Consider the following 16,179-nt stretch of genomic DNA (forward strand, 5'->3'; position numbering starts at 1 on the left):
CACATCCATTTCCTGTCTATTATTCCGAAGTTAAGAATTGATTGATTTTATATTTCAATTGATCAAATCATACAAAGATTTTTGTAGTGTTTTGTAAAATCTAAGTCCTGCAATATAGAAGGTAAAATTAGTTCTAAAAAAACAAACAAAAACACATTTTGTCCACTTAAGAAAAAGTTCTAAAGGAAAGTGCCAGTCTTTTGATATTTTCAACTCTCTTGAAAAGGCCATGAATCTCCAAGGCAAAGTGGAAAACAAACTTTCACATACATATGAGTATGAGCAAGGGCATTTCTCATTTCTCATGTGTCAGCCAGTTCACAGGTCAGCTAATAATAAGATTTGGTCAATGCTTGGCTAAAATTACTTTATACATATTGTGAGAAACTGAAAAGTGAAAAACACAGAAAACTAAAAAAAAACAAAAATCTAATATCAAAAAAACAAAAAAAATGTAATTGTTGTCTTAAAATGTAATACATATTCTGGTATACGGTCAACATAACTTTGAAGTAAGTATTTGCACCCTACATTCCTGGTCCTCATTGACAGTCTTGATTATTTCATTTGGCAAAAAGCCCCATTAGTTCAGCATGAAGGGATAAACGGAATATATATACTGTATATATACAGTATATCCTGTATGTATTCATTAGACTCTTTACAGTCTTGCCTTGAGGTTCTGATTTGTGCATCATTCTTTCATTTTCTTTTAGTCTCAAAGTCCACTTTCACCATGTCAGATACAGAGGAGGTGTAAGTATCATAAAGTTGGTCATTTTGTAGTCCAACTGATCTTTAAAACATGCTTTTCTATGCATATTGATCATAAATCGTATGAAGTACAATAACAGGGCATAATCAGGCCTATGTTTCTTATTATTTATTTATTTTTTGTTGTTTTTTTTGAGGGTGAGTACAACTTCTCAATGTTTTCTTGTGAAATAATATTACTGAAGCATTTTTACATTTTATTTTAAACAATGTAAATATTTGTAATGTATCAGTTCACCATTTGTCCTTATTCTCCTTATGGCATAAATGTAATAACTGTGCAATCCAAGATACTGCTGCACTGATGCGAAAATCCAAAATTATCATTCAAAGGGTGCAACTTTCATCTGTTAGTAACAACTTCTACTTGTTTATATGTCTACATACTGTATATGTAAAACATCCTGGTCTCCATTCTCCATCTTTGAGCTTTGATTTTTACATTCTATTTAACTGATTTTATTACACAATAAGGTACATCAAGGGTATTTATCTTATTTACACTGTAGTGCTTATATCACACAATGTGAAGAACATTATCTTAGGGACATAAAAATGATAAATAAATAAATGTGCAAATAGATTTATGTGAAATACACACACACACACACACACACACACACACACACACACACACACACACACACACACACACACACACACAAAATTAAGGCATAAATTAATATTTAAAATAATATATAGATAGTTAAAAGTTGTTGTTGGCGGATTCGGTCCCTAATTATTATACCCTCAAAAAAAAGTTGTTGTTGGCGGATTCGGTCCCTTAGTATTATAGTTGCTACTGTTCTTGTTTTCTGTTCTCGTTTAATGCTTGCTTGATGTAACCCACTTTATCATGTTGAAGGGAATGCTGTGTCCCTTGTTTTAGTTGTCTTCAGTCTCCTCCTAGTGGACAACATCTATAATGCTGTCCCTTCCCTTCTAGTCAAGGGTGGCATATTGAAGCAAGACTGCCTATAATCCAAAAATATATACAAGCTAACCATAGTCTGTACAAATTTTGGCAATAATCTATCCACAGATTAGGCTTTGAAATGAAATGGGTGAAAGAGTTTTAAATGATAACAACAATTCAACTAACATTTATTTTAATTTTCATAACACTTCTTAAACTAAAAATATTATTATTATTATTATTTGTAAATGATTTACATCTATAATTACATTATTATACTTTTATAAATGATCTACATCATATATTATTATTATTATTATTTGTAAATGATTTACATCTATAATTACATAAAATTGAATTATTTGTAAATGATTTACATCTATAATTACATAAAATTGAATATTGCTGTATAGCGGTAACTTTACTGCCCCGTGTTGATTTCCCTATTACCCAATAACAAACTTGTCTCCAATTTACTCCTAATACAGAAGAGAAGCCAAAGTTCAACTAAGTAACCATTAATAAGAACCATTGCATATTACAGCGAATAAAATTTGTAGATTTTAAGATATAGTATGCTTATTTGTATTTTCTTTCACAACAGGCCATCAGCACCCAAGATCCCAGATGGTGAAAAAGTGGACTTTGACGTAAAAGTTAATGTATCTTTGGGAGCCTTTAAAACATACATAGCCATGTATTTTGTCAGTAAGATTGTTTCTTGTGTGTCTGAATGCAGGACATTCAGAAGAAACGTCAGAACAAGGACACTCTTGAGCTGCAGTGCCTCATCGATGCTCATTTCGAGCATAGGAAGAAAGAAGAAGAGGAGCTGATCGCCCTCAAGGAGAGAATTGTGAGTGAACGTCAACCGAGATGTAAAATGTTAGTCTGATCTTCCTCAGAATAAGAAGTCGTGAATGAAATGTGTTTTCTGTCTTCGAAAAGAAGAAGTGCAGATCTGAGAGGGCAGAGCAGCAGAGAATCCGAGCTGAAAAGGATAAGGAGCACCAGGCCAGAAGTGAGGTGTATATCACTGACCTTGCGAGTAGTGTTAATTTGTTAATTAAAACAATTACAACCATGACTAAGACGTAACGATGACAAGATGACACTGAAGTCACACTAACTGTAACTTTTTTAACATACACTATTACTGACAAAAAGAGACAAGACTAGAAAATAAAAATGTTACCAGAATGTCTTCATATTCTCTTCAACAAAAAAGGAGAAAATATATTATTATACATTTGTAACAAGACTCTAAATTAGTTTTCATGCCTGGGGTTGCCAGATGTCAAGACTTTAAATCCCCAATTATTTTTTTTCTTAAACGGTTACTCCACCCCAAAATGAAAATTTTGTCATTAATCACTTACACCCATGTCGTTCCAAACGTTTCTGTATCATCCGAGCCACAAGGATGCGCTGTTTCTATGTGTATTTAGCTTTGATTTGAAAGAAAACAGTGCATCCTTGTGGCGCGCTGTACGGTGATATGGAGAGACACAGAGGAGACTGTTGACAAAGGAATTGTTGAATAAAGTCGTTGTCTTTGTTTTTTTCTCATACAAAAATTATTCTCGTTGCTTCATAACGTTACGGTTGAATCACTGATGGCAGATGGACTATTCTGACGATGTCTTTCATACTCTCCTGGACCTTGACTCTGTTATTTATTTGGCAGTCTATGGGACAGTCACAAGCCTACCGGTTTTCATCCAAAATATCTTAAATTGTGTTCCGAAGATGAACAAAGCTTTTACGGGTTTGGAACGACATGGGGGTAAGTGATTAATGACTAAATTTTCATTTTGGCATGGAGTATTCCTTTAAAAGGACACATTTTCTGCCCTGTGTTTTACTTTATCCTAGCAACTAGGCAACCATGAGCACACAGAAAAAAACAGATGATCTGAGACCACTGACACACATCCATTGAGATATCCTGCTAAAATAAAATTAGGCTATAATAAAGCCGGTCTATGTTCATTCATAGTTGCACTGTTTGCTGCAACTAAATATGCTCTTGATATGAGAAATATGCTTTTTAGATTACAGATAACCCTTTTTAGAACACAGATAGATAGATCTCAACTATATTGCTTGCAATGGTTGCTGAATAAATACATTTACGCAACCTCTGTGTCACAATACAAAGTCTTTTTTTTTTGCTTTTGTTTTAATAGAAAACAATATTGGTATTGGTATCAATGCACTTAATATTAGGAATTTCACTGCTTTTGATTTTGAGAGAAGTTTTTGAGTTTCACCAGTTTTTATAATGTAAAGAGTGTGTTAATTTATATGATCATTTAATAAATCAGGAAACTAGATGAGTAAATTTATTTATTTAGTTGTTTTTTTGGTCAACTAAAACTTGTCCAAACAAAAAACAGGGTATAGGTACACTAAATATAAAACTAAAATGACATCTGACACAGGACTAAGGACAAAAATTAATGCTAGAAAGTCTAGAAAGTGTCTTTCTTCTAGCAAAACACTGATTTGATGACTCCTACAGGAGGAGAGAAGCGAAGGAAAGAGGAGGACGATGCCAAGAAGAAGTCAGCTCTTTCTATGGGCTCCAACTTCAGCAGCCACCCGCAAAAGGTCAGCTCTACTTAAACCATTTCAAATGAACTGAAGAGCATGAACTGAAACTAATGTGACTGAAACCCTAGTTGTCCTTCAGGCCGACTCCAAGAAAGGTGGCAAGAAACAAACAGAGAGAGAGAAGAAAAAAAGATCCTGGCTGATAGACGCAACCACTTAACGTCGACCATCTCAATGAGGACAAACTGAGGTGAGCTACACTCCAAACTGTTGAAGTGGCCATTTAAACTGTCTTTCTTACTTATTTCTTGTGGACTTAAGAGACAAAGCGCATGAGCTGTCTAAATGGATAAAGACCCTGGAGGCTGAGAAATTTGAGCACATGTAGAGGTTGAAGAGACAGAAGTATGAGGTGAGAGAACGAATAAGAGGACAAGAGGACAGGAAACCTTTATGTACATATACATGCCACTATCATCACCAGTATTTGATTCTTTGAGGTTGATTTTTGAGAACACTGATAAACCTCTGATCTTCTTCAGGTTACTACACTGCGCAAGAGAGTGGAGGGGCTCAGCAACTTGTAAGTTGCAGGTTTTATGAACGACAAAACACCCCCTGTTGTGCATGACCTGTATGTGTCACATCACAAGTGTGATGTGATGGTGAAAACTTAAAGAAACACTCCACTGTTTTTGAAAATAGGCTCATTTTTCCAACTGCCCTAGAGTTAAACAGTTGACTTTTACCGTTTTTTGTATCCATTCAGCCGATCTCTGGGTCTGGCGGTAGCACTTTTAGCTTACCTTAGCATAATAAAACCGACAGAAAATGAAACTATACTCTCAAATCGCTCAAAAATGACGAAAGAGTTTCGACATTTTCCCTTTTTAAAACCCGACTCTTCTGTAGTTACATCGTGTACTAAAACCGACAGAAAATGAGACTATACTCTCATTCCGGCGTAATAATCAAGGAACTTCGCTGCCTTACCATGTGTGCAGCAGGCGCAATGATATTACACAGCGCCTGAAATTTGCCAGCTGCAACTCTGCAACTACACAAACTAGCTGGGGACTATTTTCAGGCGCTGCATAATATCATTGCACCTGCTGCAATAATAAAGTGTGATAATACTATTATATTTTAAAATAAAAAAGGGAGCATTAAATACAAATACAATTGTTTTATAGTAAACCTAAAAATAAAATGCTTATATTTACTTTTTATTATTATTATTATTATTATTATTGTTGTTATTATTATTGTTATTATTAATTTTCCACCCTTAAATCAGCAGGCTCTTATTTTTGCGGGTTGCCGATTGAAGAGCTTCAGTGAATGAAATCTCACAGTTTTGCATTGTACGTTACTTTGAAAACTGCAGCGGGTAGCCTAGATTTGTGCTTTCAATTTGAATAGAAAACTTATACAGTACAGTTTGTCGATCTAAAATGGTAATTGTGCAATAACGGCTGTCAAACATGTCAGTACGCGGTTTTTTTTTTTTTTTTTACGAGGTGGCTAAGAATGCGGGACTCTGGGTGCGGGACTGTAGATGCAGCAGGCTCAGGCTCCGAGTCTGCAGCTTCATAATATTGCTTATGTGCACCGCTGTTTATGAGAACAAAAATGTGAAGTATAAATAGTAATAATAAAAAATTAATAAAAAAAAAAGTAATACAATAGGCCTACGAGCATTACATAAAGTCAATGCAAAATGCAAAAACGCGCACAGAAGCGAATTCGCATGCGTTTCGTTGAAAATTTTCAACTTGAGCGGGAAAGTCGCATGCGCAAACGCTTGTTGTTAAACGCAACAAACAGACAGACAGACAGACAGACAGATAGATAGACAGATAGATAGATAGATAGATAGATAGATAGACAGATAGACAGATAGATAGATAGATAGATATTTTTTTTTTTTTTAAACGCAACATAGATAGATAGATAGATAGATAGATAGATAGATAGATAGATAGATAGATAGATATAAACCCATGGAGGTCGACACCACCACAAAACTCAAACTCCTGCACTGCAGCAGCAAGAAAGGCGCCGCAGTCCTGCAGGCCAAGACCACCACAATGATGATGGACAAGATACACCCCTCGTTCTGAGCTGACCACACAGGACTCCATAGTTGTTGATCAACCAACTCTTCATCGTCTTGGACTGTTCCTTTTATGTCATGTAAATAAAGTGTGACTTAAAGTGTTTGTCAGTATGAAACATCAATAAAATCGTTGTTTTTAGATATTGTCCATAAACCCTTTACCATAACTAAATCCGCCTTCGTCAATAGTCCCAACAAGTTCACTTTTCTTTTTTTGCACTCAAGAATTAATATAAGCGGTTTAAAAACATTGTGAGCCAAGAATTAGATAAAGCGGTTTTTTAAAAATTTTATTCAATTGTGAGCTAAACTCAACATTTACAGGCGAAAGCATTTTGATTCCTAATACTATACTTATATTACATTTCTACACCACAACCAAAAAAACAAAAATAAAATACTTTAACCTAAACTAAAATAACATATCAATCCCTGAGGAACAAGCTGAAAATACTTTGTGTTAACCGACAGTCACAGATCCTGTCAATAAGCTTAACTTTTGTTTAATAAATGTGGCAGAAAGTTCATAGATCTGCTAGGCTATCTACATTTCTTCTTTCAAATGCGGGAATTTATGCAATAATAGCTTACTTACTGCACATTGGTGTGCACGTGGGTTACAGCAGCACATGATACACATGATAATGCACAATTGATGATCAATTAGTCACAAAAAATATGTAAACATGACTCAAATGTATGTTGACCACATCTGTTCTGTTCGGTGACGGTGTATTTATGATGTAGGTTCAGTACACAAGATGGTGCTGTTGCTATATCATGTCTTCCATTAGCGCCCTTTTTTTAATACGGGCGAAAATTGCATAAGATAATGATTATCCTTGAAATATTCGATGTTAAATAATACATCTTTTAGTTTTTTTTTTAATTGTAATCCTTTATAATCTTCAATAACGTATAAAAACATGTTCCTGTGTGGATTAAAGTGGGACCTTATCATACAACCTATATAGGCTAAAAAATTCAATATTTGCATGCATTCATAATTGAATGTAGCCTGCATGAATGAAAGTTTATAGATTACATAGCTTATCGGCAAAAACTGCTTTCCTAGCGTTATCGGATCGCGATTAATAAGAAGCCAGTTTTATTTATTTATTTTTACCCCGTTTTATAAACAGATACAAGTCCTCGATCAGGGTAAATAATTCCTGTTATCCACTTTTATGTTTAGCTATACTATTTGCTTTTAGCTATTTTGATTGAGCTGGTCCACTAATAATTTGGTGAAGGTTAGAGAAAAACATTGAATTGTTCTAACAATTGTAAGTTGCCAAAATTCGTTGAAACTGGACAAAATATAAATATTTAAACTGCTATTTTTTTGTCTAATTGGGCAATTTGTCTTTGTTATGAGAACATTTTTCTTGTATTTTCAACTATTTCATACAATTAAGAACAACAACAACCTTCACTTTCTACTTCGTTTTCTGTTTTCAGTTAATATTCATATAGCATTTTTGATTCATGGAATACATAACAAAAAAAAAAAAAATCCATCCAAATATTTGAGTATAAATAGTAATATTTTTATTAATCCGACATTCACTCGTTTAAGAAGTATAAATATAAAGTTTAACAAGACACAACACGCTAGTGTTTCAAACAGGCATCATTAAATACAATAATATGTTTGTTCGTTTTCGTCGCTTTAACAAAACAGATCTTATTTACACATATACAAAAGTGGTCCTACTTTTCGTATCTGGATTACGATTCTCTCGTAAATAATTAGGAAATAAAAGGTGATGGTGACAGAAAATATATTCACAAAGGGGGGGAAATATGGTCACATTTTCACGTGGATACAATAATATAAATAAGCGTAGTTAAGAAACTCACTTCTGCTGATCTGCTGAGCCGTTTCATAATGGAATTCATTTACAACAGCATAGAAAGAAAGAAAGAGAAAGAAAGATCATTCGTTCCTATAGTTTCCAGCAGTGGATCGGAATAGTCTTTCTTTTTAAGATCGGATTTGCCATTTTTGTGGTGAATGATTCTTAATTCAGATTGTCCGTTTCAATTTGTTTTGCAGTGCTGCGGTTCTTTAAAGCACTTGATAGATGGGATCCCGAGCCTGCTGTTGAGGGCAGGTGGTCGGGGACGGTGCAGGGGCCCCGGTCTCACTCAGGACAGACCCCTCCTGCGGAGAACACGGGCTCCCCTCGTGCCCCTCCGGGACTGACAGCACGGGACACGCGGGGGTCTCTGTGGAGATTCGCTCCACGATGCTGGACAGACAATCCAAACTCGACACCACTGAGCTTTTAGTATTCCGTGCGTCAGCTGTAAAGAAATAAACAACGCATTTAAATTTTAACTCATAAAAAAAATATGAGTAACTCAAATATATAGAAAATTTTACTTTGAGTTACTTAGTGTTGAATTATTTTTAGGACAACGACCTACCATTTGGCGTGTCGTTGAAGTAAGAGCTGTCATAACTGTTCCGTCTTCTAGACTGACATGTAGGACCCATGAAATCCATCTAGAAATTACAAAACGAAAATTAGTTCATACATTTAAAATGCATTTTAGGCTGTAAGTAATTTAGATGTTAAATAATGATTCATTTATTAATGTGACATTATCATTCAAGAAACATAAATTGTAATTATTCTTTGCCCAAGTAGCCTAAACCTAGTTTTAAAGGTTTTTTTTTTAAACCAAGTAAACCATTTTTGAATGAATGAACGGGCAAATAAATACACAAATAGTATAATTATTAAATTATATAATTACGATACTAATCTCTAGCTACAGTATTGGCATATAAAATGAACTTCTCACCATGCCATCAGAGCAGTTGGATCTCGGACTGGAGGCATCGGAGTCTCCACTGTAATGTTCCAGAACGGGGTAGTAGTTTTCCTCTTGACCTCTGAGCAGCGCCTGCAGAGACTCGATGTAACTTATGGCATTTCTCAGAATCTCCACTTTGGGCAGCCTCTGGTTGGGGTTGTTGGACGTGCATCTCTTGAGGGTCTCGAACGCGTCGTTGACTTTGCTCAGTCTTCTCCTCTCCCTCATGGTGGCGGCTTTGCGGCGGTCAGCGTTGGTGGTTTTTCTCTTGCAGGCTTTGCATGCCCACAGCAGGCACCTGCCGGCCTGATGATGCCCGCTGGGCGCCCTCACGTGCTCGTCCTCGAGGTGGTGATGCTCGTCGGGCTTCAGCAGGCTCACGTGGACGAGCCTGGGGTCCAGGTCTTCAAAGAAGTGCATGTCATTGGTGTTGAAGCAAGGGTCGTCGTAGAAATCATCAGCTGATGGGATGGGGAAGGGAATATCCGACAACTCCATCTTTATGTGTTAAGGTTAAAACAAATGGATAGGCCTATAACTACTTGAATGCTTCCCAAGTAGTAAAGTTTTTAAGGATTTAGGAATATTAAGACAAATTCCTTCCGAACTTGAAACAACGTATTGCTCAACACAACCTTTAAAAATCGCAGATCCTGGTAAAGTTTCAGCTTGTACCCTTCAGGTACTTGTTGCTGGTGAGAGAGCAGGGCCTGTTTATATACAGCCCAGGCGCTCGGGGGGCGTGTCCTGCAAAAGACAGTTTGGCCAATGAACGTGCGTTGAGAAAGAGGGCGTGGTTTTGACGGCCTGGCACTTCAACTAATGACGGGGCCATAAAATGTTAAAATGATGCATTCATTTATAAATAATGGTAAATGGTAAATAATTTGCTCTTACTGCTTTTTTAAACTTTTTTTTAATGTATATTGGATTAAAGACTTTTTTATCTGTTTATTTGTCATCAAGTCACAGATTTTAGAATACAATTTCATGAAACATTCGAGGAAGGACTTCCCTTTTATCTTTTCTAAGGGAATCGTTCAACTAGGCCCTACTATTTGTTTATTAATAAGTACATTTGTACCATTTGAAAAGAAGCCAAACAACGGTTCAGTAATAGCCTAAGAGTAACAGAAAAATGCGCTGTTAACATTTAGTTTTTTATTTCCTAATGCTCCATGCATAAATGTCTTAGTGCTCAAAAATCTCAAACGAACGGGAGTGATAAATAACTCAAAATCTCGTTAAAATACATTGAAACAGCCTACATGCACGTGTATAGCAGTTGGGCTTAAAAATATGGAATGTTATGGACGCTTATCAGTGTATGTTGCTCAAAACTGAGAAAAAAAGTACTCTGAATATTTTTTGTCTTATGGTAATTTTTTTTTTTTTTTTTTGGCTTAGATCAGTTGTTTAATGAATCACTGGAGCACTGCTATACTCATATATTAAACAAACATCTGCTTTAAAGAATAATAAAACACGCTCACACACTAGCACATCATGGGCATGCTGCTTTTTTCCAAGGTGCACTTTATTTACCTGTTTATTTATTTATTACAGAAAAATCTCTTTAGATAAATTTCATTTTCTAAAGTTCATGATCTGTTTATGATGTGGGCCATTTTACTCAACATTTCTTACACTAGCTGCAAGACGTACAACAGTTCAACAACAGGGGGCGTTAAAGAGCCAGCAGAGTTACAAACTTCTTTTCTGTTTGAAAAGCCCCAAATGTGTGTGTGTGTGCGTGTGTGTGTGTGCGCGCGCGTGCGTGTGTGTGTGTGTGTGTGTGTGTGTGTGTGTGAGTGTGAGAGAGAGTTAACATATTATGATTTGTGTGGACACATTTTATTAAAAGCAGTGCAGGATAATATTCAAAAAAGTACAATATATGTAGGCTATATATATAGAAGTTAAGGTATAATAAAACAGAACAGAAGTAAAATATTTCAGGTTTCAAGAATACAAATACCTAATTACCTTTTGAAAGAATGCTCACAAAACAAAGACACAAAAAATATATATTTACTTTTTTTTTTTTTTTTTTGGATTTACTTTTTTTAAATTCTCAAGCACAGGATAAACGGGTCAATGCAGTATACAATATATACATGTGAAGCAATAACAAATGAAAAAAATTCAAATTAAGTTCAAAGTTAAAATTCAAATTCAAAAACTGGAATGACATTAAACTACTGTCTACAACTGGAGTGACTTGTAACATACAAAACTGGCACTATTGTATGCGCATCTCTGCACTTTATTTTCCCTTTTGGACCAATATGTAATCTGTCTCAGTCTATCCTTCATCCAAGGGCTAAAGACACTCACTGAAAAAATAGGTGTAGGATTTCCTCTGAAACATTTTGACGCTAGTACATACACAGATAATTACAAAGAAATGTTGAATAACACAATGAATTAAACATGGAATTATTAAATTGAGATTAAAGTATGAAGTTGAAATATTAAGCTGAAATAGGCTATTCTTGTAAAGCGCACTCCAATAATCTTTGCTTTATTTATTCTTTGAATAATAACTTTTTACAGTGCATACATGGTTCCTAAATGATAAGTCAGAGGAAGCCTAAGTGATTGTCAGTGTCTCTTGAAGCCGGTCGATGAGATACTCGCCAAAGCCACCCGTGCTGTCACCGGTGCAGCCCACTCTGCGAGCGCTGGTCAGGAGGTCACAGATGAGTTTGACCTTTGGGACGAGGGGCTGAATGAACTGACTCTTGATTACGCTGGCGGTGTGTGGATCTCCGTACTCATGCGCCAGCTGATTCAGCTCCACCATGACACTCATCTCCTCCTTCCACTGGTTAAGCATGATCTCCAGAGCAGGGAGGACTGCACACACTTCTTCAGTGCCTGGCCTCTGTAAATGTTACATATTGTATGTTAAATATAAAATGAATCGGTTCTGGATGTTGATTGGTCAATGCAGCGTTCCAGCACCCCTCTGAAATCTAATAGCCCCCTACAGGCGCATGGACTTCACAGGCACATGCGAGGGAAGCCCGTGAGTCCCCGCGTGTGAGGAAGTCTGTGTCAAGTGTGCCATTTGGGACAGGGCTAGTATAACATGGCCTTGAGTGCTTTGTTATACTAGCGTGATTTTCTGAACTAAACTTTATGTCTAATTGGTTTGAAGAATCACTGCAAATCACATTTGGGCATGTGCCAAATACTTTGAAATGTACTTTTAGTATTTATGTTGGTTTCATATGGTTTAAAAAACAGTGTAATATTTTAAAGAAAAGTTTCATTTGAATCACTATAAAAATGTCATGTGGTGTTACCATCAAGTAAATATAACATTTTCCTTACATATTGAATACATGTGAGTGTGCTTAATCATTATTTGTAACAACATTTTTTATTTATTATTATTATTATTTTTTTTTTAGGTAAAAAGTATTTTACAAATATTACAAATAATTTATTTAAAATATCATTATGTTTTTGGAAGTCACACCACATGACATTTTACAAACCTGAACAAGCCTTGATTTATCTTAAAAAAAGATATTTTATAAAGATTTAATAACAGTAATAATTATAATAATAATATATGTTTTTATTATTTTATTATTTTGTTAATTTTTTTTCTTCTTCTAATAAATAATAAAATATTACACCAAACTACTTATTAATAAAGGGGTTTCTTTCAAGTATTTCATTCTTTTAATTACAGGATAGCTGTAGCACTATGTTCCAAAAATATTTAAATTTTAATTCAGAAATATTAAAACATGCACATCATTGAAGTTATTATACACTACTTCTTAATATTTGGGTTCAGTGCAATCTATTTAAAATACGTTAATTATTTTATTCTTTAAGGATGCATAAATTGATCAAAACCGATATTTATAAGACATCTATAATGTTACAGAAGATTTATTTTTAAAATAAAAGCTGTTCTTTTGAACTTTAAAATTAATCAAATAATTTCCCACAAAAATATGAAGCAGCACTGCAATGTTTTCAACACTGATATTAATACGAAATACTTCCACATAATCAACATTAGAACGATTTCTGAAGGATCATGAACTGAAGACTGGAGTAATGATGCTGAAAATTCAGCTTTGTGTCACAGAGATGAATTACATTTTACAATATATTCATATAGAAAACAGTTATTTTACATTGTAACAATATTTCACAATATTACTGTATTTGTGGTTTATTTGGTCAAATAAATGCAGGCTTGGTGAGCATGAATAAAAAATTGTTTAAATGTATCTTTGAATAAATAATCATTGAAATAAAGTTAATAACTTCAATGGGGCAAAAGCTTTAAAAAACAACTCAAAACTCATCTTAATGGATCAGTCCACGTATAGGTCAAATCTGAATGAGCTATAATTAACTAAGACAGCACACAGTTGTTTCCGAGTCTGTCCAACCATCACCCAGCACAGATGAGCGGATAACAAGGTGTTCAAAATCGCTGCTGATGGACGCTCACCAGTCCCAGTCCGGATCAATTTTACACGAGTCATAAAATCAGGGAAGGGTGGAAAGACGTAGTGAGAGGACGAAGTGTAAAGTGACAGCAGTGCGAGTGCCATGGAATCCATCTGGAACTACAATTAATGTACTGTCCTTCCGCCTTCACATTAATCTCGCCAAAGGGGAAACGTATACCCTAACAGGCATTAAAGGGGAGATCTCTGCAAAGCCCCCCGTCGCTCTCTTTCTCTCTGCCCTCCATCCCCCTTCAGAGCTGCTGCCCCATACAGACAGGAGTCAAAGGGATATTTTCAAGTTTCTGGAAGAAAATAGTCTTACGATCAAACAAATTTGAGTAAATGTGAGTTTAAATGAATGAGATGCCTTCTCTGTTCCATAACTAGGTCCTATTTTTTCCAAGAAAAAATACAGGCCACTTTTCCAAGTCTTGTGGTGGTGCTCAGGTTAACTGGTTAGATGGGTGAGTTACCTGGATGTTCTTACTGCAGTATTTTCCTCCGCGCTGGGTCAGATGCTGCAGCATTGCCTCGGCCCGCTCTAGTTCCTTCACTGATTCCTGATGAAAATACGCAGCCACTCTGGGTAAAGCTAGATCACTCTGCTCAAAGATTCTGGCCTGAAACAGCACAGAAGACAGATCTGATTTAGATTAAATTAACTGGAAAATGATTTGCTAACCAGTTTCCTGCATGGTTTCCTGTAAGTGAAGAAAAGGGGTCGGTATGTTGTTGTTTTTAATGTTTTTGATTTCTGTGAATTTATTTTTTTTTTTTTTTTTTTCAGTTTTAGTTTACTATTCAGTTTTAACTAGTTAGTTAGAGTGTTCTAGTTTAAATATGGAGAAAAAACAAAAAAAACAAAATCATTGATTTATTTTTATTAAAATACTGTTGACAGTGACCTATGATTTGGGGACAAAATTAATATACGGCAGTTTAACATAAATATAAAAGTTTTGTCTTACATGTAGAATTTTACATTTTGAAACTTTGTGTGCCAAATCAAAAAAAATAAAAAATAAAAAAAATAATAATAATAATAATAATAATAATGTGATAAGGAGCCATTTGGCCACATACTTTGGACATTCCATTTGATATTTTGTGTCCTTAAATCGATATTTTTGTTTAAAAATGGTAAAAACGTTTTTAGTAATTTCCTAAAGTAACATGAATTCAAAGATAACATTTCTAAAGACTTTTTAAATGTACATTTATAAAAGGTTACTCCTGTTTATCACCTCAGACATCTTTTGTTATTGCGCAATGATGTTATGATGAAAGTTCTACAGTGATCACATCCAGTGTTTTTGCATTACGGCGTCTTCACAAATAGCACGTACGCAAGAGGTCTGCTAACATCTGCTGTGTACAAACATCTGGTAGACGTCAGTTTTACATACACTCTAAATCATAAACATCCTAAAGACATTTTCTAAACGCATATTTGACATCTTATAGACGTATTGCAGAGAAGCAAACACTAAAAAGTAAGTCTTACAGAGGTAAATGCAGATGTCAGATGTCTCCGTGATGTGCGTGTGCTGTCGGGCTGGGTTTGGCAATCTAAAACTTTATAAAGCAACGCAGTAAATTAAAGAAGCTTAATTCTGCGACACTGTTCATTTGGGGTGTTATAGGGTGTTGTTAAAATATTGCATCATATTTATAGTAAAGTTCTTACCAGCGCTTCCAGTCTGTAAGATACCTCCATAAGCAAAGTGGAAACTCCACACAGACTTTCCTCCACAACAGTGGGGAAGTTTTGCTTCGCCAGACTCCCAGCAGAAGAGATATGCGTTTTACAGAGTGGAAGGCAAGTTTTTATTCGCTTTACTCTCGGTTCTGACATGTTTAAACTGTAAAGGAAATCAATACTGAACGTCAATACTGTACTCGGTAATTTCACGCTTTTTGTAAATCCTCACATGACTAGTATGCATCATACTAGTACGAGTTTGTCGTATTTCCGTGTTGTGAATAGGCTAAATGAGATGATGAAATAGAGATGAACTACTATTCAAAGTCGACGGCTGCTGCTGGATCAACGCAGATGCGGGAGGACGAAACATGCAAACGTTTCCCGTTCATTCTGTCAAGTTCATCCGGTATTATGTGGGTGGATGCATGAGTGGGCATCCTGCCATACGAACATGCACTATGGTTTTACCGTTTACTGTTATATTGATATAGAATGAGTGAATCTACTTATCATATGATTATTAGAGAGCAGCCTAAACAGGTGTGCTGCCCTTGTAAAAAAGAAGAGGGCTTTTTGTATCTTAATGTATCTTAAAATATACTGTACTTGCAGATAATATAATATTGATTAATAAACTCAGATAGCACACATACGTCTGCAAGATGTCTGTTAAAGATCGCTTCATCTGGAAAGTATTTGCTGTGTACAAACATCTGATAGACGTCTCTAAGATGTCAGTTTTACATACATTAAAAATCATAAATATCTTAAAGACATTTTCTAAACATCTATTTGA

The 16,179-nt window shown here is 35.2% G+C and overlaps 2 protein-coding genes across 2 annotated transcripts; both read right to left on the reverse strand.

Moving 5' to 3' along the window:
* Positions 1–7,897: 7,897 nt before the first annotated feature.
* Positions 7,898–9,893, reverse strand: myod1 (myogenic differentiation 1). The gene is made up of 3 exons (XM_019068329.2): positions 9,180–9,893; positions 8,799–8,877; positions 7,898–8,675 (listed from the first exon to the last, which is right to left on the reverse strand). The coding sequence occupies exons 1-3, from the start codon at positions 9,687–9,689 to the stop codon at positions 8,437–8,439; spliced, it is 828 nt and encodes a 275-aa protein (XP_018923874.2). The 5' UTR covers positions 9,690–9,893; the 3' UTR covers positions 7,898–8,436.
* Positions 9,894–10,682: 789 nt separating this feature from the next.
* Positions 10,683–15,790, reverse strand: LOC109090850 (soma ferritin-like). The gene is made up of 3 exons (XM_019104692.2): positions 15,366–15,790; positions 14,152–14,298; positions 10,683–12,078 (listed from the first exon to the last, which is right to left on the reverse strand). The coding sequence occupies exons 1-3, from the start codon at positions 15,531–15,533 to the stop codon at positions 11,785–11,787; spliced, it is 609 nt and encodes a 202-aa protein (XP_018960237.1). The 5' UTR covers positions 15,534–15,790; the 3' UTR covers positions 10,683–11,784.
* Between the last annotated feature and the right edge of the window lie 389 nt (positions 15,791–16,179).

This window comes from Cyprinus carpio, chromosome A25 (assembly GCF_018340385.1).
Source record: "Cyprinus carpio isolate SPL01 chromosome A25, ASM1834038v1, whole genome shotgun sequence".
NCBI lineage: Eukaryota > Metazoa > Chordata > Actinopteri > Cypriniformes > Cyprinidae > Cyprinus > Cyprinus carpio.